We start from the raw sequence: 24,033 nt of genomic DNA, 5'->3' as shown, positions 1-24,033 counted from the left end.
AATAAACTTTTAATTGTAATGAAGTCCAGCTTATTAATTCTTTCATTCATGGACTCTTTGATGGCATGTCTAAAAACTCATCACCATACCCAAGGTCATCTGATTTTTCTCTTACATTATCTTTTAGGAGTTTTATAGTTTTGTGTTTTGCCTTTAGTTCTGTGATACATTTTGAGTTAATTTTTGTGAAGGGTGTGAAGTCTGGTCTAGATTTTTTTCTTTTCTTTTTCTTTTCTTTTCTTTTTTTCTTTTCTTTTCTTTTCTTTTCTTTTCTTTTCTTTTCTTTTCTTTTCTTTTCTTTTCCTTTCTTTTCTTTTCTTTTTGTTTTTGCATGTAGATATCCAGTTTTTCCAGCATCATTTATTGAAGAGCCCTATCTTTGCTCCACTGTATTGCCTTTGCTCCTTTGTTGAGAACAGTGGACTAAACTTATGTGGGTTCATTTCTGGGCTTTTCATTCTGTTCCATTGATCTATTTGTCTATTCTTTATCCAACACTACACTATCTTGATTACTGTGGCTCTATCATAGGTCTTGAAGTTGGGTAGTGTCATTCTTCCAACTTAGTAATGAACAGCCTTAGACCTTTAAGAATGTGCTAAGATGTGGGAGGAGGCAAAGTGTTTTGTTCCTATGGTTATTTCTCTAAGTTCTAGTGAGACTGTACTTCTGGACTGTGAACATCACACATGCTTCCCCCCTCTCTGAGGTGGGACGAGATGGCAAGAGGGGGCTGGAGTTGAGGATATCCTTTTCCCAGGGCCATTAAGCCCTGATAAAAGCCCAGCAGGTTAGGCTTTGGTAATAGTTTTTCCTGAGGGCAAGTCTTGTTAAGAACAGAATGCTCGGGATCGCTGGGTGGCGCAGCGGTTTGGCGCCTGCCTTTGGCCCAGGGCGTGATCCTGGAGACCCAGGATCGAATCCCACGTCGGGCTCCCGGTGCATGGAGCCTGCTTCTCCCTCTGCCTGTGTCTCTACCTGTGTCTCTGCCTCTCTCTCTCACTGTGTGCCTATCATAAAAAAAAATAAAATAAAATAAAAAGAAAAAAAAGAACAGAATGCTCTAGAGCCCCCGGGTGGCTCAGGGGTTTAGCGCAGCCTTCAGCTCAGGGCATGATCCTGGAGACCCCAGTCCAGTCCCATGTCGGGCTCCCTGCATGGAGCCGGTTTCTCCCTCTGCCTGTGTCTCTGCCCGCCCCCCCCCCCCCCCATGAATAAATAAATAAAATCTTAAAAAAATAAAGTTATCCCAAATATAAACTTCCTTGTTGATATTTTTTCTGTCATTACTTTAAAAATGTCACTCCACTTTGTCTCCATGGTTTTTTAGGAGAAATTTGTTAACATTATTGAGGATTCCTTGTACATGGTAAGTTGATTCTCTGACTGCTTTCAAGTTTCTCTCTTTGTCCTTGGTTTTCAACAATTCGATTGTAATGGGGATTTCTTTGTGTTTATCCTTCTTGAAGGTGTTAAGTTTCTTAAATATAGATTTGTGTCTTTTATCAAAATTGGGACCAGCCACTGTTTTTTTTTTTTTTTTTTTTTCCCCCAGCCACTGTTTAAATTTTTTTTGTTCTTCTTTGGAATTCTCATTTTGCATATCATGGTGGGGTTGAACTAGGTGCCACGGGTCTTTTAGGCTCTGTTCATTTTTCTTCATTGTTTTTTCCTGTTACTCAGACTTGATAATAGAAATTGACTCATCTTTACATCCACCAGTTCGTTCTTCTGCTTGCTAAAATCTGCAATGGAAACACTCTGGTGAATTTTTCATTTTAGTTATTGTACTTTTCAGCTGCAGAATTTCCTACATAGTTCCTTTTTATAATTTTTATCATTTAAAAAAATTTATTTATTTATGAGAGACAGAGAGAGAGAGAGAGAGAGGCAGAGACACACACAGGCAGAGGGAGAAGCAGGCTCCATTCAGGAAGCCTGACGTGGGACTCAATCCCAGGTCTCCAGGATCGCGCCCTGAGCTGAAGGTAGCACTGAACTGCCCTATTTTTTTTTATCTTTTTATTGATATCCTGTTTATAATTTGTTCTTCTGGTTTCCTATAGCTTTTGTCCATGTTTTTCATAAAAGCATTTTAATATATTTAAAACAGTTGACTTAAAGTTTGTCTAGCTAGTCCAATGTGTGTGTTCCTCATAGAGAGTTTCTGTTAATTTCTGCTGTGAATGGGCCAGTCATAAGTTGTTTACATGCTTCATTATTTTTTGTTGTTGTTGTAAACTGGATATTTTTATATTATAATGTGTTAACTCAGGAAACCAGGTTCTTTACCCTCCCTACAGCCTTTCTTTTTTTTATTTATTTTTTTATTGAATGATGTTGGTATAGCTGTTCAGTGACTTTTTTGAACAATTTTTGTAAAGTCTGTATTTTCTTATCCTTCATGCTTTGAAGTGTCTGTACATTTAGCTTGTGTTCAGCTTTTAATAGAAATTTCCTAGAACACCAAAAGAGAGAGAGGGAGGAGGGAAATAGGCAGAATAAAAGCCCCTGTCACTCTGGACTGGGATACTTGGTCAGGGTATCTACACCTCTGCCTTCACCTTCATTTCTTGCTTTCACTGAACATAGAGATCAGCTTGAAGTGAAAGCTTCGAGTCTTCTCTGATCGTTTCAGACCATGCATCCTATCTTGGATATTCACGTAACTTTTGAAATTCCTCAGTGTAAAAGTGTCGCTTTGAATATAGCAAAGAAACTCTCTCCCCAGGTTATCCTCACAGGCTCTGGTGCTCTATTGTATACTTTAACCATAATCTTTTGCCCCGAGTGGCTGCATGTTGCTTATTGACCTTAAAAAGTTTTTAAGGAATGCCTGCTGCTTTTCTTCTTAGGCAAAACAGAAATGAATTCCCTGTTTCAGTTCTTCAAGTAATGCCCAGACAGGTAAGAACAAACAGTTCTCTGCAAATAGTCTATTCTGCTCTCTCCAGTATCTGAGAGTAGGATTCCTCCACTGGGAAAGCAGGCTGCTGTTTTTAAGACTACCACACACTCAGGAAGGGGGCAGGACAAAGGCAAATAAAAATGGCAAAAAGATTTCCTACTGTTCTTAAATTCTTTTCTTGATTCAGTATTTCCTTGGTTGTTAACTTTTGACTTTTCCATAATTTTCCATAATTATGAAAAAGTTGACAGTTTATGCTTGATTTTTTTTTTTTTTCCAATTGTGTGTGTAGGGGATGGCGGGGGTTGCAGAATGTGCCCTTGGAACTGCCTATTCTATAATTTTTTTTGCTGACCAGAATTGGATTTAGTTTTTTTTTTTTTTTTTTAAAGATTTGTTTTTATTTATGATAGCGAGAGAGAGAGAGAGACAGGCAGAGGGAGAAGCAGGCTCCACGCCAGGAGCCCAACGCGGGACTCAATCCCAGGACTCCAGGATCGCGCCCTGGGCCAAAGGCAGGCGCGAAACCGCTGAGCCACCCAGGGATCTCCTGGATTTAGTTTTAAGGGTAAATATATTACATACTTCCAAAAGCCTCATATTGGAAATTCTCCAATCATTTCCTGGTGTATGAAGCTTGTTGTTCAATAGATTACTCATTACAATATTCTCTAATATTTTACATAATCATAACTTTATATATAGTCTTATTTCTGGAAGTTCAGTTGGCTGAATATAAAATCCTTGGTTCACATTTCCACTCTTTAAATATATTAAATACACCACTTCATTTCTTCATTTCTTCTTCATTATCCACAAAGTGTAATGGATAAAATCCCAATACTACCTCAATTTTCTTTCCCATACAGATGACCTGGAGTTTTTGCCTGAATGACCAAAACCTTACTTTCTTCTTCTCCTTTAAAAGTCAGTAGTTTAAATAGAGTATTTCTCAGTAGTGGCTATTACGGGTCAATTGTACAAGTATTTGGGATGCCTCTCCAATATGTAAGTTCAAATCTTATTATTTCAGTAGTTGTATTGAATTATCACTTTAGGACTATCTTCCTATTCAATTCCTTTGGTTTTATTCTTCACAGATTCTTATTATAAATATACTGGATCTTCTTTGCCTAGCTTCCCATAGTTAACATTTTTTTTCCTAAAGAGTCCTTTTAACTCTTCCTGTTGTCTCTTTCCTCCTGTAATTTTTTTCTCCTTTAAACTTCATTTGTGAAATGTTTCTATTATTTCTTTCCTGAGCTCTATTGGCTTTTTCATATTCCTATTGTCTTGTTATTTACTTTTATATTTGTTGTTCCTTTATAGATGATAGAAATACCATCTATAAAATGCTTTATTGAGATGTATACTTTAAATGGATAAATTGTATATTTTGTGAATTATAATTTAGTATATTCACTGAGTTCTGCAACCATCACCAAATCAAGTTTAGGACATTTTCACCATACCAAAAGAAACCCCGTACAAACATCTATCACTCCCAGTCCCTGGAAACATCCTGTCTTATCCAACCACTAATTTACTTTCTGTTCCTATAGATATAAGTTTTCTGGACATTTCATATATAAATATGAATATCATACATGCAGTCTTTTGTGACTGGCTTCTTTAACTTAGCATAATGTTTTTAAGGTTCATCCATATTATAGCACACATCAGTTACCTTATTCAGTACCATAGAGGTCTCTGATCCCTGTTAAGTTAAATTTTGTATATTGTGCAAGATAGAGGTTCAACTTCCTTTCAAACCATATTTAGTTGTTCCAGTGCCATTTGTTGAAGAGATTCTTTCCCATTTGAATTCTCTTCACACCTCTGCCAAACATTAATTGACCACAAGTTGTTATTTTTGGACCCAATCAATTACGTTGATTTATGTTTGTCTTTTATGTCTGCTGCGGCACAGTCTAGATTATTGTGGCTTTAAAAAGTTTTACCTCTCCTGCTTGTTTCAGGTTTATTCTTTTCCCAAGGTTTTAAGGTGAAGTTTGATTTCTTTGTATCTTTCACAGGGGTGTTTACTGCTATGATTTCCCTTTAAGTACTGCTTTAGTCGCATTCCATAAGCTTTGGTATGTTGCATTTTTATTTTCAAATATCTCTACAGATTTCCTAATTTATCTTGTGATTTTCTCTTTGATCCATTGGTCAAATTTTGGTGTGCATTAATTTCTATACATTTTTGAATTTTCCAGATTTCTGTTACTTATTTGAAATTTCATTCCATTGTGACCAGAGAACAGATTTTTTTATTTCAATAACTTTTGCATTTACTGAGGCTTGTTTTGTGTTCTGGCATATGATCTGTCTTGGAGAATGTTCCATGTGGTCTTGAGAATTGTGCTGTTGGTATATGAATGCTCTGTAGATATGTTAGGTGTAGTTGGTTTATAGTGCTGTTCATGTCTTCTATTTCCTTGTTGACTCTGCCTTTTTCTATTCATTGTTGAAAGTTGGGTCATGTCTCTATTATTGTTGAATTGTCTACTTTCCTGTCACTTCTGTCAAGTTTTGCTTCAGAATTCTGACAGCAAAATACAGAGTTGTTAAGAATTTATGGGCTGTGTTGTGAGGTGCAGAATGTTTACTATTGTTAATAGCTTCTTGATGGATTCTCTTTTATCTCACTATAAAATGAGCCTCTTTCTGTAGGAAGTTTTTATTTTCAAATCTTTGTTTAGCCACTTCAGCTCTCTGATGGTTGCTGTTTGCATGGTAGTTTTTTCATTGTATTTTCATTTTTGAATCCAAAATGTGTCTCCCATGGACAGTATATATTTAAATCTTGTTTTGGTAATCCACTCTGATAATATTTGTTTAATCCACTCACATGTAATGTTGCTGTTTATATGGTTGGATTTATGTGTTTTGCTTTGTTTCCTATATATGTCATACACCTTTTTTTTTTCCCTTTGTTCAACTGTTTTATTTTTAATTAAAAAAAAATTAAATGTAGGCTTTACACCCAGTTGGGGCCTAACACAGGGCTTGAACTCATGACCCTGAAATCAAGACCTGCGCTGAAATTAAAAGACACCTAACCGAGTCACCCAGGTGCCCCACAACTGAATACTTTCTAGTGTAATATTTTGATTCCTTTTATTAATCATTTTTTGTATTTTAAAAATTTTCTCAGTGGTTACTATAGGCCTTACAAGTATATAGCTTGTCAAAATCTACTTTAGCTTTATAGTAACTCAATTCCAGTGAAATACAGAAATGTTACTCCTATAAAGCTTTTTTTTTTGTTATACATGTTGTATCTCTCTATATTAAAAATTTATCAATACATTGTTGTAATATTTTTAATTTTGTTTTAAAAGTTGGGAGAATGGGTATATATTTATAGTTTTTATATTAACCTTTTAATTTACCTTTTCATGTTCTCATTTCTTCCTGTGGCTTCATTATTGAAATACAGCTTTACGGGCAGCCTGGGTGGCTCAGTGGTTTAGTGACACCTTCAGCCCAGGGCCTGATCCTGGAGACCTGGGATCAAGTCCCATGTCAGGCTTCCTGCATGGAGCCTGCTTCTCCCTCTGCCTGTTTCTGCCTCTCTCTCTCTCATGAATAAATAAATAAAATCTTAAAAAAGAAATACAGCTTTGCTTCTACCACCTGCTTTATGGTGTCACAAATATATATTTCTATGCTATAGATAATGTCACAATTATATATTGTCTTATAGAATGTTTTTAAATCAGCTGAGGGAAGAATAGGACATTACAATGCCTTTTGTAATTTCTTACATAATTACCTTTATTGGAAGTTTTTTTCATTAGGACTTAAATTATTGTATTGTCTCATTTCCTTTCAGCCTGAAAAAACTTCAGTATTTCTTCTAAGATTGGCTTCCTAGGAATTCTTAAAATGTGGGAATTTCATTTCCTCATTGCCTTCATTTCTGAAGGATAGTTTAGATAGAAAATTCTTGGTTGATAGTTTTTTCCTTTCCAGCACTCTACATGTTATCCTACTGCCTTCAAGTCTCATATTTCTGATAAATCAGTTGTTAATGGGGTTTTCTTGTACATGATGGTATTTTTTTCAAGATCTTTCAACATTTGTAGTCTGACATGTGTGTGAATGTAGACCATTCTACTTTATGTAAGAACTTACTCTTTTCAGATTTTTCCCCCCAAAATTTGGTATTTTTAAGCATTATTTCTTCTAACAATTTTTCCGCTTCTCTTCTCCTCTAGGTACTTTCCTTACACGTATTTGAGGATTCATGTTTCTCTGAAGCTATTTTTCATTTCCTTTTCTCCTACTCTCCAGATTGTATTATTTGCATTATTTAGTTCTTTTAAAATACTTCCTTTGATCTTTTTTTTTTTGATAGATTTTATTTATTCATGAGACACAGAGAGAGAGAGAGAGAGAGAGAGAGAGAGAGAGAGAGAGAGAGAAGCAGAGATACAGGCAGAGGGAGCAGGCTCCATGCAGGGAATCTGACATGGGACTCGATCCTGGGTCTCCAGGATCACACTCTGGCCTGAAGGTGGCACTAAACCGCTGAGCCACCTGGGCTGCCCCTTTGTTCTCTATTTGATGGAATATTATATACCTTTACTTCCAAGCATGGTTTCTTTCAGTTTTTTTTTTTTTTTTTTTTAATATGATAGCTGGTTTGAAGTCTTTTTTCTGCTTCCAACATCTGGTTCCACTAAAAGTTTCTTTTTACTGTTTTCAAATCTTGTTTATGGGACACCCTTTACTGTTTCTCCACAGATTTTTAAGTTTTTGTTGAAAAGTGGACAGTTTAGATAATATAGCAGCTCTGGAGACTCATCTTCCCAGCACTTACTTGTTTAGTGACTTCGCTGGACTATTTAATTTACCCTGCACTGTATAGCCTCTGATGCTCCTCTGCAGATTTCCTCATGCTGCCATTCCAGTTGTGCTTAATTATTATTATTATTATTTTTAAAGAGTGCACATGAAGGGGAGCGGGCTGCAGAGGGAGAGAATCTTAAGTAGATCATCCACTGAGCACAGAGCCAGATGCAGGGCTCAATCCCAAGGGCCTGAGCTCCTGATCTGAGCTGAAATCAAGAGTCGGACATTTAACTGACTGAGCCACCCGGCTGCCCCTTCCTATTTTTAAATGCATGTCTTAAAATACAAGCAATCAGAACCCTTTAAATAAGGCAATGTGCTCAAAACCCGAAAAAGCTTTCTGCTGCCATTAGTTGATTCATCATCAACACACAGCCTACAGAATAAATAAGCAGTTCTTTAATAGTTAAATATATTCCAGAAGAGTGTTTATAATTCATTTACAAGTGAGTCTGTTACACCAGTAAATGTTGTTTGACCTGTTGTATAAAGTAAATAGTGCTGTGTTAAGAATTAGTCCTGGAATAGTCTGTTGAGTTCCTATTTCCAATGTAGTAGATTAAAAACACAACTGTGAATGGTATAAAGACTTAAGAATCATATTGTGATAAAATCAATCTCAAAAATAGAGAATCCAGACTCTTGTTGGATAATTTAAGAACGCAGACGTTGTCTTCAACTTAAACATGAGTGCCACACAGAAAATACTGAAGATGTCTTTCAATGTGATGAAACTGTACAAAACCCTAGAACATGACCATCAAATGACCAATGTATCAAAACCAACGGGATTTAGAAAACACATCAATTCTGAAGTAAGCAGAAATAAAAAGACAATTTACAAAGAATTACAACTAATTTCTAATCATCATCAGAGTCTGAATCATATTTCTTCCCTCGGATAGTTTTCTTTTCCAGCTTTGTGAAGTTTGTTCCGAATTTCTTTTGGCTCTGAAATGGTGGCTCCATTAAATTTCCACTAAAAATAAAACAAATTTGAAAAGCATTTATTCTTTATGATTTAGTATAGTTGGTATGTTAACTTACACAAAAATCTCTTTTCTTACTAACCTATTTTAAAGAAAATCCTGGTGTCAAGGAAGATATATACATATTATTTACACTGCTGGTTAAGAGTTTTTTTTTTTTTTTTTTTTTTTTTTTGGTTAAGAGTTTTAAACCTTATTTTGTATTATTAAATGTTTTAGATCAATGTTTTCTTTTATCATTAATCACTGACTAATTATCTCATAGGATGTACCTACTGAATTTTGACTGAAAAGCACAGAAAGAAATGAAACAGTTTTTCCACCTGTTTTGGATGTGTTCAACTTGGATTAGATTCTTTTCACTGTAAGAATGACATAGGAAAATGATGCTCTATTTTTGACAACTTATTATGGCTGGTATGATCCTGTTTCACATCTTTCAATGTTTAGACAAACATCAATAAAACTTATGGAACTCTTTATCATTAACCTGTAATTGGTATAAAAATTTTTAATGATGCTTAAGAAATAAATGAGACAACTTCTTCTTTAAAAATATCTAGGAAGATTCCTGGCACCTAGATTCTGGTTTTGAAATATCATTTGCTACGGAAAGGAACCTTGGTTCCTTGGAGAAATAGCCAATCTTAGGGAGAGTTCCTCTAAGACCACTTATTTGCATCAGAAAGAGTGCTTGGGCAGCCCAGGTGGCTCAGTGGTTTAGCACCGCCTTCAGCGGAGTGATCCTAGAGACCGGGTTGAGTCCCACCCATTGGGCTCCCTGCATGGCGCCTGCTTCTCCCTGTGCCTGTGTCTCTGCCTCTCTCTCTCTCCTGTGTATTCTCATGAATAAATAAATAAAATCTTAAAAAAAAAAAAAGTGCTTAAAGAACTACGGGGCCATGTAAAAAGAACACTGAAGTCTGCATGAGAGGGTCTCTCACTGGCCAAATCTGGGGCAATTTAGGTTTCAAAATAAGTATTAGTAACTAACTACAACTCATTGGCTAAGATAAGCCGCTGCCCATTCTAATAGAAATAAATGAAAAAGGAAATTAATGTGGGATATGGAAAAGACGTTCTTAAATCACCATATGGCTTGGTAGATAACTTATTAACCAGGGCTCAGTTATCAGCAGAAATAAAACATCCTATACCTCTTGCTGTGGTATACTGAGAAGAATACAACATCGCTTTTATTATGTACCCATGAGAACATGCATAGTCTACACCTAATCTTGAAACAGTAGACAAACCCAAATTGAAGGATGCTCTACAAAATAACTAGCTTGTACTCTTCAGAAATGTCAAAGTACTGAAAAATAAGACAAGGTTAGTGGAAACTAAAAATACATGGTAACTACATGCAACATTTTAGTATGTAGGACATTATTTGGGACAGTGGTAGAATTTGAAATATATAATATTACATAATATTATGATATAATAACTTAACAACTGTACTATGGTTACATAAGAAAAAGCCCTTATTGTTGGAAAATACACAAGGAGATATTTAGCAGTAAAGGGATAATACATCTCCACTTAAATGGTTTAAAAAAAAATCGTGTATTCAGGAAAAGAATGATAAAGCAAATGTAAAATGTTTAGAACTGAGACATATGGGCAATAGGTATATGAGAATTCTTTGTGCTAGTTTCCAGCTTGTTTAAAGTTTGAAATTATTTCAAAATTCATTTAATAGATATTAATATTTTATTTGTTATTAAGTAAAACCTAAAACTCCGAAATCAAGTTCTACAATATAGGGGAGATTCAGAGAAAAAGGGACAGGGAAAAGAGGAGAGAACTTTCTACTTACTGAAAGGTGCTATGACAATAGAATAATTGTATAATTTTATCTGTTAATTCTATAAATCAAAAACAGGCACAGATGACAAGATGATATGCTCTGATTTGTGGGATCAGGTAAACTATCTGGCAAAGTGGACAAGGAGATGAATGAAAAATGGAAATTGGATTTTAGATTGTTTTCAAATTAAGACTGTTTCCACAGTAAGTAATTTAAGCTGATTACATGACTGAGATTATACATTTTACCAGATTCTACAAAACAGGAATAGCTACATTAAAAAAATCTGATGTTCAAAGATAACTCATTATCAATTTGAGTAATCTGGTCTAAATCAGGGAAGAGTCAATTCTGAAGTGTCATTTTGGGTTTCCAGACTATTAGAAAATTAGATTCAATAGTATCTGTTAGGATGAAAGTTTTTATAATAGCTAGGTATACTCCAAAACTCAATTTTATCTGTAACTCTGATTTTGTTGTAAGATCATGCTTAATGTACACTTTAAGAAATATGCTTTTCATTTGTGAAACATTTTCTACATCTCAGCCAGAAGACCTTACTTAGCTTCATAAAATGAATGTTAACATAAAAAAATTCTCTACAAATATCAACTGAATATGGAATTAAAATCAATTGTTTTGCTAAAAATTACCTGTAATTGAGAATATCGGAACAACCCAGCCTCCATTCTAAAGTTTCTGTGGTGAAGTCATCTGTATTTCCTAGGTCAGTAAATCCAACAACATAATCTTGTGTTTTTCCATCTTTTACCAGTGCTAGTGTGGGAATGACTTTGATACGTAGTCTCTCACAAAGGAAAGGTGCTTTTTCCACATTCAGCTTCAGAAATTTGGTCTCAAGATGTTTCTTAGACAGTATCACCAAATGTCGGTCTAATATTTTACACCTGTAAATAATAGCATATAGAGAATCAAAAGCTAAAACAACAGATATTTCATTTTAAAAATAAGTATCCTAAAGATACATCTAATTTTCTGTTTGAGTCTCATAATTTGGCAGCCAACCCATGCTTGCATTGGATGACCTCATTTCATTTCACAGGTTAGCTAAACTGATTATAAGAGGCAGGAAAATAATCCAATATTCTAGAAAGTCAGTTGTGCCTCATGATACTTATACTAAATATATGCTTTCAGTCCTAAGTAGTTCATGAAGTTGTCATGTTCATGGTAAGAACAAAAAAAACTGGGCAGCCTCAGGTGGCTCAGTGGTTTGGCGCTGCCTTCAGCCCAGGGCGTGATCCTGGAGACCCGGGATTGAGTCCCAAGTCAGGCTCCCTGTGTGGAGCCTGCTTCTCCCTCTGCCTGTGCTCTGCCTCTCTCTCTCTGGGTCTCATGAATAAATAAAAAAAATCTTAAAAAAAAAAAACTATCATTTCTCTTATGTATGTTTGTTTCCTGTTGTCTCATACATGGAGCTTGAAGGGTGACCAATCTGATAGAACTCAGAAGTGACTTTTCAGAATTAGAAATGTATACACAATGCCATATTTGGAAGTCATTAAGACCAAAGGACGTCACCAAGAAGGAACTCTTCTAATTGTGCAACTATCATTAAGAAGCATAAGGGTAAGGATTATAAATATACTCATATGGTTCTGAAGAAATGAAAAATACCAGTAGTACATTAAGTCACTTTCTATTGAAAAGAAATATGGAAATGGCATTTTCTGTAAGTTAAAATGTACTTTAAACTGGTTGATCCTTTAGTGTTCCTGAAACCGACTACTGTAATAATCTTTTTGACTTCTTCATCACAGTGTTCATTAAAGTCAGCTTTTATTTATTTATTTTTTAAATTTTATTTATTTATTCATGAGAGACAGAGGGTGAGAGAGAGAGAGAGAGAGAGAGAGAGAGGCAAAGACACATGCAGAGGGAGAAGCAGGCTCCCCCTAGGGAGCCAGATGTGGGACTTGATCCTGGGACTCCAGTATCACGCCCTGGGCTGAAGGCAGGCACTGAATCGCTGGTACAAGAAAAAATGAATGGTACAAGAGAACAAACTAACAAATGGTTCCTGAATGAAGCTAAAACAAATGATAGATGAGCCATTATGAGAGAAATATGTTCTCAAAAACCAGTAGATAAATCAACTCCATGTTTCACTGGAGTTGCATGCAACCTATTTTAAGTGAATCTATGATTGTACCATTTGTTAATTAATCCACTTTTTTAAAACCCAGAAGCAGCAGTCGCAGTGTAGTTCAAACAGCTTAGGCTTAAATTCTGGTTTTGAATCCTCTTCTATCATTTACTAGATGAATGACATTAGGTGAGACACCTAATCTCTCCAAGTCTTGGTTGACCATCCATACATGAAGCACTGGAATTATATCTACCTCAAAGGGTCATTATGAATGTTCCAGGGTTTGTTTTTTTTTTTAAAGATTTTTTTTTAATTGTCTATACTTTCATTTACCAAGAAATTATCAAATAGAGTATAATAAAGTTTACTTACTTTGGATACTTTAAGGCTTATGAAGAAAAAAATCATTAATAATAACATGTGCAAACAACCTGCAAGGCCAAAATATAGAGAGATGGAAATCAAGTAGGCAGGGGAGAGCAGGTTGTCAGTTCACTTTAGGCTGCAGGCTCATTGCTAGATAACTTCCTCCCTTTGCAATATACCTGTGACTTCAGGAGTTGATGGAAATGATCATCTATGTCTGTGTTTTCTGTTGGAAGGTGTTTGATGGTTGGATTCTGAAGGGGGAGAAATTCCCCAGTTCCCAGGATCATCCTCTCCCCACCACAATAATTAAAAGATGTAATTATTTATTTATTCAGTCATGAGAGACACAGAGAGAGAGGCAGAGACACAGGCAGAGGAAGAAGCAGGCTCCATGCAGGGAGCCCAATGTGGGACTTGATCCCAGGACTCCAGGATCACACCCTGGGCTGAAGGTAGTGCTAAACTGCTGAGCCACCCGGGCTGCCCTGTTCCAGGGTTTTATACACGGAATATCCAGTCTACTATATGCCAAGAATTCTGAAATCTGTATTAGACTTGTATATGAAATTTTCTAATGATTTTTTTTGTTTTCCTTTTTTCTATTTTTTAAGCAATCCCTATACCCAACAAGGGGCTCAAGAGTCAGATGTTCTACTGGCTGAGCCAGCCAGGTACCTCTTGAGTTTTCATTTTTGCTTGAAGGTAAGTATTCCTGGAGTTGCACTGTTTTGCACTGTTTATACATCCATCAAATATATTTACTGAGCACCTACTATGTGTCAGCCATTGCTGCTCCTGGGAGCATGGTGAACCATGATACAGGCAAATTCTCTGCTGTCACAAAACAATCTAGTGGTCAAAAACATCTAATAAACATCAAATGGTATCAATCTTAGAGACTAATAGTAACGTATCACCTCACCATGTATGTCAGAAGTTGGCAACTTGAGAAATGTGTGCCAATAGGAGAGGATAGAGTACCACAGTGACAGAGGGTTTCTCTAATACCCTTTTCTTCCCTTTTAAAGATTTATTTATTCATTGGGGGGGTAGGGGAGAGGCAGAGGGAGAAGCAGGCTCCATGCGGGGACCCTGACGTGGGACTCGATCCTGGGTCTCCAGGATCAGGCCCTGGACTGAAGACGGCGCTAAACTGCTGAGCCACCCAGGCTGCCCCTACCCTTTTCTTTCCTAATCCATTCCCATACCTTCCTTTACAGGGATTTCACCATCTCAACATTTTCTTTCATTTAAAAAAAATTTTTTTTAAATTGTTTTTTCTTCTTTCATTTATATTACCTTAATCAGTAAATCTCAGGCAGGCAATCCTTGAAAGATGTTAATTAGTAACCATGTTACTGGATGGTGAGTTAAAGACAAAGGCTGAGCAGGTTATGGAAATGGGAGGAGAGGGCAGGGTGGAGACAACAGTGAATGATGGAGACTCTACACTGGAATATGTGTCTGTCTAGGGAGGCAGCTACTATTCAGTATCAGCAAACTGCTTTCCTACTGAATTCTAGGCCTCCTATTAAGTTATTTGATTTTTTAAAAAATCTGAAATCTGGATTTTTTTTTTAATTGTATCTCTCAATTTTTCAAAGTTGGCAACTAATCAAATTTGAGAGTTAAAGAAAGGGTTGAGTTAAGATATAACCTTTTCTAGGGGTATTTTTATTTTACAAGGACTCTGCCTCCATAGAGAGGCTTGTAGATCTGGGCTATCCAAAAGAAATCACTTTCCTCTCCCCCAGCCAAGTCTGGCACTTCCAACGATGCTTCTAATGAAAGGCTTGGCCAAACTATGGTCTCCCCATGAGCTGCATGCTGAGAAAGAGTGTAATGGGTTTTAAGTTAATCTTCAACATAGCAACTGTTTAACAGACTTTTACAGAAGTACCAAGAAACAACTTAAAAAGTAGTCCCTCTAATTTCTGAAAATTTTCTATTAAATTAGTGTATTTCTACTCAAAGATCTCATCATTTTAAACAACTCACTGGTGGAAACAAAGTTACCTGAATGTGGAGTCTCTGTAGAAATGGCAAACCACTTTTTTACTCTCCTTGACTTCTTGAAAAAAGTCTCTCTCACTAGGGATTTCTCTGTATTCCCCATGTCCTTTTGAAAGCCATTCCTAATTTGGAGAAAAGGGAAATATTACATACTTGACATATTTTTCAGTACTTTACATTTTGTCTCTAAATCACTATAATATCCTGTAATGAAGTTGATTTTATCTTGTAGAGAAATCAATTCCTCTTATTTACTCTCCTATGCCTCTACTGTCAAGTGCAAACAGTCTCTGAGCAGGGACTATCTCTCAGCATGGTTTGTGTTTAAGACAATCCATGGTAACTTCATACATGTTTTCTTAGAACTTTAAAAATTTAGATTCAGGAGACTTAAAATGTAAATATCCATTTAATTTCTCTGCACTCAACTAAAGTCAGAAGCATTAGGTCTAAGTTACTGCAAAGCTTTGAAAAATTATGCTCATCAGATAAAGCTACTTGGTCTTTGTAGGGGAGAAGGGGGGTTGGTTACTGCAGCTCTGCAGCTCAAAAGCCCTGTTTGCTCAGAGCAGTAGGAGCTTCTATTCTGGCCACCAATGGGATAGTATCATAGGAAGAAAATATTGTCTTCTCACATGATGTCCAGAAACAATACAGATCCCATGAGTCATCTAACTCAACTTCTCAACCCAATGTACCAACCATGCCTGACAGACCTTTGATTCTCAAGCTTCCTGCTACTGGAAAGGTTCATCATCTCAATTGGAAGCTTGCTTCCTTTTTTTTAGGCAGCTGGTTTTAATAAAAAGAGCATTGGGCTTGCAGGTAGAAGGCATGGGTTTGAGTAATTATTCTACCACTTATTAGGCTAAGAATTTTAATAGTCTTTTGAGTCTCCATTTCCTCATTTGTAAAGTGGAGATCACAAAGCAACTATCTCACTGAGTTGTGAAAGTAAGACTGTCTACATGAAAATATCTCTAACAGTGTCTGGCACAGGTGCTTCAAAACCAGTTGCATGTATACTCTCTCATTTTTTGAAGGGTCTTCTCACACTGAACTGCAATATATCTGTAACTTTGGTCTGTGGATGCCAGCTTGGACCTAAGATTAGAGAGAAAAGTTCTAATGTCTTTTATATGTTAGCCCTTCAGACATTCTGTCTCACCTATGTCCTTTCTTTTCTACCTCTCCATTTTCTTTTGGCCGTTTCTCGTATGAAATGATTGCTACATCTCTTACTCTTTTTTTTTTTTTTACATCTCTTACTCTTATTGATTATCCTCCTCTGAACTAATTTCCCACTTTCCCTTTAAAAGGTGGCAGAAGTCTATAGGCAGCCCTCCAGAAATGGTCCACCGAGAAGGTGGCAGGAGTGCCATCTCCTTTCTTCCTCTGGACTTAAGCTAATACAGGCTGTATTAAGAACTTTGGAATCCCTTTCACATGGACTTATGCTAAGCTGATGCTCACAGGAAGCCCTGGTGTTTTCTCCTTATGTGACATTTCTTTGGTCAAGCTTTTATAAACAATTTAAACTCTCAAATACAATTCGTTAATGGCATGTAATATTTCATGACTTTTCTTGACTTACCAATAACATTACCCTTAAAAAAAAAAAGAGTGTTTCTTTGTTTTTTAAAAAGCTCTTTTTATTAATTCTCATATGTTTAACCAACAGGTGGAAAACTTGAACCTTTTGAAGTTCCCTCGGAGGCAAGCCTACTCTGAACCTCCAACACAGGGCATCTTTCCCAAGACACTCAGCACACCCCTGTACTCTTTTAAAGAGTTCATGCAAAAAAAAAAAAAAAAAAAAGAGTTCATGCTCCACAGGGCATCTGCCGAATGGAATTTAGCAGGATGAGCAGAGATCACAGTGCAGACTGAAGCTACCCAAGGGCTGGCAGCTGAGCATCTAGCTCTCACTTAGTGGCTATAACCCAAGCTTTTGGATAGGCTCTTCCTATATCTCACCTGTCCTTCTGCTCACTACCTAAGTCCTATGTCACAAGCTGCCATAACAGTAAGAGGGTGCTTGGTTGAGGAATATTGATTGGCACAGGCCTATTAAGTAGTGTTACTTAACTGTGATCATGAAATAGGAGTTTGTAGCAGAATCTCATCATACATTACCTTAATTATTAGCATTATATTTAAAAAAGTCTCCTGGCTTCAAAACCATATATAGACACACACACAACCCCTATTCTAGAAAACTCAAGATATAAAAATAGAAACTCAGGCACACTATAGACGATTCTTTCCTTTTAGCAATTCTTATAAATACCGAGTATAAACATTATCAAACAGATGCTACAGGGAGCACAAAGAAGCCCTGTTTCTTTAGAAAAGTTAGAAAGTTTTTTTATTCACAGCCAACTGAAGAAGAATAAGAACTGATAATAATCTATTACAGTGTAACATAAAGCAATGCAAACATTTTTAAATCAAAAACAGAATTTAACCCAATGTTTTGATTAGAGTCTTTTCCACACTCATACTCTAAGAGACCAACAAGAATAGAGTTGTGGCCACCCTTCTTTGGTGACCCAGCATGCATTCTTTTGAACAAATAAGCCATGTAAATGTTACAATGGAAATGCCTGAAATAATTTCCACCATGTCAATGGCCTTACAGCTCTCGCCTCACTTACAATGAGTACAGCTAAATTATAACTGGCTTTACAATTAATCACCTAAAAGGAAAACCACTGACAGTGCTTCCTATGCTCTACCTAGGCCACTCTCTCCTCAACCAACCAATCTGAGCTCAAAACACGATCTTGGGTGCATGTTTCTTTTACTCGACTGTAGATTAACATACTGAACAAACTAATTTTTAATGCGCTTTAAAACTATTTTTTTTCCCAGCACATTTTTAACAGTGATAGTACTCTGAAGCAAAAAATGAAAACAACTCTAGAAATGAGGACTGAAATATAAAAGTACTTCAGCACATGTATATATAAGTTGTTAGGAGCATACTGTTAAAGTAATTTCAGAAAGCAGGGCAGAGAGGTTACTTGTTTCTGCTGTTGAGCTTTCCTTAACGCCTCAAGTCTCTTTTCTTTGAGGCGTTCCAATTCATCCTCGTCCATCTGATCCAGTTTCTGAATTTCAGAATCCAAATGTTCTTCTACTAGTTTGGTGGTCTGAAGCAATTGATTTTCCAGGACTTTTGAAAACATGTCAACAGATGCATTAGCTTCCATTCTTCTAAATGGTACAGTTCAGCCTTGGTGCTAGGGAGAAAGTTTGCAAAGTTGGGGGGAGAAAAAAGGTAAAGTTTCTTCTCTCATTTTAAAAAATTCTAGCAAGTGTATAATTTGTACTCTACAAAGAGTTCTGACAACCAAACATTTTGTGTTACACTTAAGAATTTTTACTTAAGGCAGCCCTGGTGGCTTAGCGGTTTGGTGCTGCCTTCAGCCCACGCGTGATCCTAGAGACCGGGGATTGAGTCCCACATCGGTCTCCCTGCATGGAGCCTGCTTCTCCCTCTGCCTCTCTGTCTCTAATAAATTAAATCTTAAAAAAAAAAAGAATTTTTACTTAAATGTTTTTATTGATTGATTGAGGGAGGGAGTGGAGGGGATGGCAGAGAGGGAGAATATTAAGCAGGCTGTGTGTTCGGTGAGAGCCCGACTCAGGGCTCTGTCTCACAATCCTGGGATCATAAACCTGGGCTGAAATCAAGAGTTGGACGTTTTAACTGACTAAGCCACCAAGACATCCCTTATTGAAATCTTTTAAAATTGAATTTTCAATAGGTTATAGTCACACCACTCAAATATTACTTAGAACAAAGGTTAGGTGCTTCTGATTTAGTTTGTGCTTCACTACAACAAAGCAAAAACAAGTCTTTAAGACCAGAGAGTAATGAGTAGTTGGAGTTCTACCTAGTGACATAAATTGATAGTGCTTCTTTGTTTAAACCAGAAGAGAAATAAAGCAGGAACGACTGAATAATGATGTGGTAAAGTTTAAGTGCAGTGAGGTTTTACATATACATCTACAAAACAAACTTTGCTTCAGTATAGAACAGAGTTGAGCCAACAACTTATTTTTCAAGGTCTCTACCTAAATGATTTTCATTTAACCTCTGAGAAACTGCATCACAATTTATGTACAAATTAGGTAAAGAACAATTTACGCCTGGTGTTCCCCAAACTTTAGTTTCACTACTTTTCTCCAATGCCCTAACAAAAGATCAATACTGGTACGGATCTACTGACAGTGTTCTTAACTTTGATGTGAAACAGTATCACTCCAAGTGTTAAAAATACTGATTTTTTAACACTCCTTTATGTAAGGTAGGAGTTTAAAAACAATCTAATTCAGATAGGAAAGGAAATTCTATCTTAATTACACATTCTATAAGATGTAATATTTTCTGTCAGCAACAGATGGAAATTTTATGTGTACCCATCGGTTATTACTACAGAAATATAATTTATAACTTGCTTATGAAAGCAGGAAGCTGTTGATCTCAACTATGACACGATTGCAAATACTACTGAAGAAAATCTTAATAAACCGTGAACTCACTGACCAAGTTACTGACATATAGCCTGGCCCACGCAAACTCTCTACAACTGTTGAAATCAAAAGTAGTAGTCTTGCAAACTTCACTTTTCTTTTTTCTTCGCAGGAAAAGCAGATGAAAAGCACAATTGATTTCATTTTTGTATCCCCAGAGCTAGCAATGCTTGGAACACAGCTGGTGCTCAAAAAAAACTTTTGAATGAACATGTGCCTACTTTTTGTTCAAATTATCCTTAAGTTTCAAAAGTATCTGACTTAAAAAAAACCAAACTGGGCAGCCTGCGTGGCTTAACGGTTTAGCGCCGCCTTCAGTCCAAGGCCTGATCCTGGAGACCCGGGATCGAGTCCTACGTCGGGCTCCCTGCATGGAGCCTGCTTCTCCCTCTGCCTGTGTCTCTGCCTCTCTCTCTCTCTCTCGTGAATAAATAAAATAAAAAAAAATAAACAAACTGTAAGCTCCTCATAAATGCTATGTATTTTTAAGGAATTGCATTTCAAATATGGTAAAAATAATCTCACACTTCCTACCTCCAAAGAAAAACGTCAGTACGACTGTTTCCCTTAGGGCTGGGGCCGGATGAGGCAGAAAACTGGTTATCAAAACACTAAGTTATTATATGTCAGAACCTGTTCTTACTAAAGCTACAGCGGATGCTTATCCCTGAAGTTTTAGGAGACTGAACTCAGAATTTAATTCTGGGATAACTGGGGACAGAAGCCAGTAACACGAGCTGTTCTGGGGACAGGTGACGGTGGTCACCACATTCACAAAAGGGAAGGGAGATGGTGTAGCGATCCTGATGACTTTTCATCCTTCAAACCACAAACCCGATTCCTTTTTACTGTTCATCGGGAACGGTCGGAAGGGGCTTGTCTTCAAATCACCTAACCGTTTCCTTGACTCCCTTACACGCACCCGTCCAAACAACCTTCACTGCACCCGAGGAACCGCCCCCCCCCCGAGGCTTCCCCGCCACTCCCAGAGCCCCAGGGACAGCCGAAGGCTGAGGGCAGGTGGCCCCGACTTCAACACCTCCCGCGGCGCATGCGCCGAAGCCGCCTCCGCCTCACCGACACCGACGTCTGGGCCGCGCCCCTCCCCCGCCCGGGCCGGATGTTGAGTGGCGAAGTGTCCATCAGCACGGGGAGGCGGTGGCCGGTTTTTTTTAACACCATCCTCTGCCTCACCTGAGCTCTCGGTGACACCGGAGAAGTGAGGAACCAGCCGCTCCAGGAAGGCAGTCCAGTCTGGCTTCACCCTCGCAGCAGCTGCCCGTGACTGCGAACCGGCCGTCACTTCCGCCTCCCCTTTGGCTGCGGCCCTCACGCGATACAACCTGAGACGCCCGAGGAAGTGGGGCGGGGGAGGAGGGCGTGCGTGCGGGGAGCGCCTCTGCGCGTGCGCAGCTCCCTTCCTCCCCTCCCCCCGCCCCGGAGGTTTCCGATTTTTAGCCTGGCTCTTGGTCGGCCGCCCACGCGCCGGGGAGCAAAGTATGCTGGAGGTTGTAGTTCGTCAGTGCTCAGCCTGGCCGCGTCGGACTTTCTTAGGCTCGGAGCCTCAGGACACGTCATGTTACATCAGAAACGGGATGGCTACGATCTTGCTCCGGAGTGACATCCCAACTTCACTTCCTTTGTGTTTAATGAACTTTTTTTTTTTTTTTTTAAGTTGAGGTATAACTTCCAGAGCACGGTTAGTTTTTACATAGTTAACACCGTCCAGATCCAGACATTGAACGTGTTTTCTATCCTAGTAGGTTCCCTTTTGACTTCCCTAACAAATTCTTAGATATTGCTGTCGCTTTGAGCGTTAAGACTAAGATCTAGTTCGGGGAACTAACGGTGTGTCCTTGTTTCGTTCGCGGTCATTGTTTTTTAGTGACCGAACAGACTTGATAATTCAAGGACGTTATCGAGAGGCCCAATGTGTCCTCGATGTATGACCTAGAGTGCCTATCACCGGCTCATCGCGGTTCTTTAGTGACCCGCGTGCGGTTGAGAATACGAAGATAGAGAGGTGGAAGCAAAGCGCAAGGCTGACTTCGGAACAGAGCTCCAAACTCCAAGTCTGCGTTCCGCCGCTGAGCTGGAGCTAACGAGGGGGATTTTCAGCCTCATTGTCTCCGAGTTCTAGAACCAGGAGACGCAGCTGTTACCCGCGCGCGGCGGACGCTTGCGGAAAGGGGGCGCTCGGGTCCCGCCTGGCGGCGGGTCTGCCGGAGACGCTCTACCCGAAGCGCAGCTCTCGATGAGCCGCGCCCTGCGTCCCCACGCCGAGGCGGCGGGGCGATGCGCTTGCGCACTGAGCGCTCACACCATATGTGCCCTGTCCCAGTGCGCGGGGCTGTGGAGAGCCGGGTGCGAGAGGCGGCAGCGCGAGGGGAGCCGAGCCGCGGAGCGACCGAAGTCGGCTGGGGGACAGCGGGTCTGTGAGAGACCGAAGAGAGGGGCTGGGGCCGCGAGCGCCGCTGACACACGATGGGGAAGAAGCAGAAAAACAAGAGCGAAGACAGGTAGCCAGTGACTGGGTCCGCACGGCGGCGTCCGGCGCAGCTCAGGGGTTCGCGCGGGTTCCGCCGGCGCGGGGCGGCCCGGGGGCGAGGCTCGCGCCCGGCCCCGCGGGGCCCCGGGCCTGGGTCCCGCATGGGCGGCACGGGGCCGCGACCGCAGTTGCGGACGGGCGCGGAGGGCCTCGGCGGCGGCGGCGGGTTCTTCAGTCGAGACTCGGTCCGGTCGCTGCTCCTCGTCCGGCCTGGAGGGAGGGATCTGGTACCTCAGGGGCGGGGCGGTGGTCTGGGGGGTCCCCTGCCCCGCGGGGAGGGGCTCCGGTGGCCTCGCTGGCCCAGGGACTGCCCGGCCAGCGTGGCCGCGGCCAGCCTCAGAGTTGTTTTTGCGGCGCTACTACTGGCGAGGGTCAGGAAGAGTTCTTTCCGTGCCTTTGTACCGGCGAATACTTGAGGAGAGGCGAGTTGGAGTGTGGCTGTACCTTCAGCCAGGTTGGTAAAGTCTGAGCCGCTCAGGTGAGTTGGGGTTACAGGGAGGTGTTTAACAGGTAACTCCCTCCTAACTTCCTATCATTTGGTTATAGTTCTCAGTTACTTAACGTCTAGTTGTCCAGACTCCATGCTTTTCGCTTTCCTTCTTCCGGCCTGTCTTTTGGTGATTTCTTTGCTCTTTAGCACCTCCCCCTAAGAAAGGAGGAGGAGACAAAAACCAACCAACCGGGGTCTCTCCTTTCTAACCAGTTAAAAGGCTTTTTTTGTGGGGGGGGGGGGGGGGGGGATGGGGTGGGAGGGGGTGGAGGGAGTGTAAGGGCGTATGGAGAGTTACGTACCCCGAGACTTTTGCAACATTTCTGCGTGTCGCATTCGATTGAATTCTTTGACTCTTACTCAGAGTTTACTAGCTGGGGGGGGGGGGGGGGGGCGGTGAACGTCTGTTATATTTCACCTTTTATACCACTGACCAAATTTAGTTCGGATACTAAGGGGAGAGTAAAGTTAAAAAAAAGAAAAAAACAACCCACCAAAAACAACAACTTCTGGTAGTTCGTTTTGACTCAAAGTGGGTATCAGGTCTTGAGGTTAAAATAAGATTACTAATGATAAATTCCTGTATTGTTTGCTCACCTGGCACTCACCTAGCTGATGAGTAGAATTAAAAGACAGCAAGATGAATCTTGTATTTCAGCTACAGGTCTGTTGGAGGCGTTAATTGGCTTGCAGACTAGAACTTGTTAATCAGGTAAATGAGAGAAAATAAGCAGAATTCTGGGTGATTTAGTGGGACGAAAATTTCTCTTTTGACTGACGTTTTGACGCATAGGTTACATTTTTTTTCCTTCAACTGTGTACAAAAAATAGATTAATATAATGAAGCTTCGTATAGCAATTAGCCAGCTTCAGTCATAGTTCTCACATGATTATTCCTGTTCTATCTACTAGACTTTTTTTTTTTTAAGATTTTTTATTTATTTATTCATAGAGACACACATACACAGAGAGAGAGACAGAGACACAGGCAGAGGGAGAAGCAGGCTCCATGCAGGGAGCCCGATGTGGGACTCTATCCCTGGTCTCCAGGATCACACCCCAGGCTGCAGGCGGCGCTAAACCGCTGCGGCACGGGGGCTGCCCTGTACTAGATATTTTAAAGCCATCTCAATTTTCATGTGTTAATCCTTTAGGTGTATCTGAAAGATAAATACTTGAGGAAAGAAAGAACTGTAATGCTATCATTAAGCCCAAGGAATAGTAAGAAGGACTTCTTAAATATTATTGAGTATTCGCTCAGTTTAATTTCATTATTTAAAAAAAATTTTTTTTGCGCTTCCATTTGTTTGGTTCAGAATTACAGAACTCCATTCTGTAGATTAAAAAAATACATATCTGTGTTATTTCTTTATTTACATCTTTTACTT

At 39.2% G+C, this 24,033-nt stretch overlaps 2 protein-coding genes and 1 long non-coding RNA gene across 8 annotated transcripts in view; 2 read left to right on the top strand and 1 right to left on the bottom strand.

The window, feature by feature from the left end:
• The window catches only part of LOC112670455 (uncharacterized), a 61,219-nt gene extending 43,126 nt beyond the window's left edge, over positions 1-18,093 (top strand). For all 4 annotated transcript variants that reach the window (XR_003142962.3, XR_007413591.1, XR_007413590.1 and 1 more), the window contains 2 exons: positions 13,664-13,754; positions 16,747-18,093. This is a non-coding gene — a long non-coding RNA (uncharacterized LOC112670455). The remainder of the gene's footprint in view (positions 1-13,663; positions 13,755-16,746) is intronic.
• TXNDC9 (thioredoxin domain containing 9) lies at positions 8,149-18,280 on the bottom strand. Its single transcript, XM_025464129.3, has 4 exons — positions 18,092-18,280; positions 15,069-15,187; positions 11,227-11,481; positions 8,149-8,750 (listed from the first exon to the last, which is right to left on the bottom strand). The coding sequence occupies exons 1-4, from the start codon at positions 18,278-18,280 to the stop codon at positions 8,633-8,635; spliced, it is 681 nt and encodes a 226-aa protein (XP_025319914.1). The 3' UTR covers positions 8,149-8,632.
• A 2,874-nt stretch (positions 18,281-21,154) lies between these two features.
• EIF5B (eukaryotic translation initiation factor 5B) overlaps positions 21,155-24,033 on the top strand; it is an 85,753-nt gene continuing 82,874 nt past the window's right edge. For 2 of the 3 annotated variants that reach the window (XM_025464122.3, XM_025464117.3), the window contains exon 1: positions 21,155-22,126. In XM_025464122.3, the coding sequence (XP_025319907.1) occupies positions 22,092-22,126 (35 nt within the window). In that variant the 5' untranslated portion in view covers positions 21,155-22,091. The remainder of the gene's footprint in view (positions 22,127-24,033) is intronic. The other variant, XM_049115458.1, reaches the window with a different exon arrangement.

The sequence above is a fragment of the Canis lupus genome, chromosome 10 (assembly GCF_003254725.2).
Source record: "Canis lupus dingo isolate Sandy chromosome 10, ASM325472v2, whole genome shotgun sequence".
Lineage (NCBI taxonomy): Eukaryota > Metazoa > Chordata > Mammalia > Carnivora > Canidae > Canis > Canis lupus.
This window is presented reverse-complemented; position numbering and strand designations above follow the sequence as displayed.

Coding starts and splice junctions, on each gene's coding strand:
- TXNDC9 (XM_025464129.3), bottom strand. CDS start 18,280: ATGGAAGCTAATGCATCTGTTGACATGTTTTCAAAAGTCCTGGAAAAT. Junction 11,482..15,068: donor TACAGAGACTCCACATTCAG/GTAACTTTGTTT, acceptor TATTATTTACAG/GTGTAAAATATTAGACCGAC. Junction 8,751..11,226: donor TCCGATATTCTCAATTACAG/GTAATTTTTAGC, acceptor TTTTATTTTTAG/TGGAAATTTAATGGAGCCAC.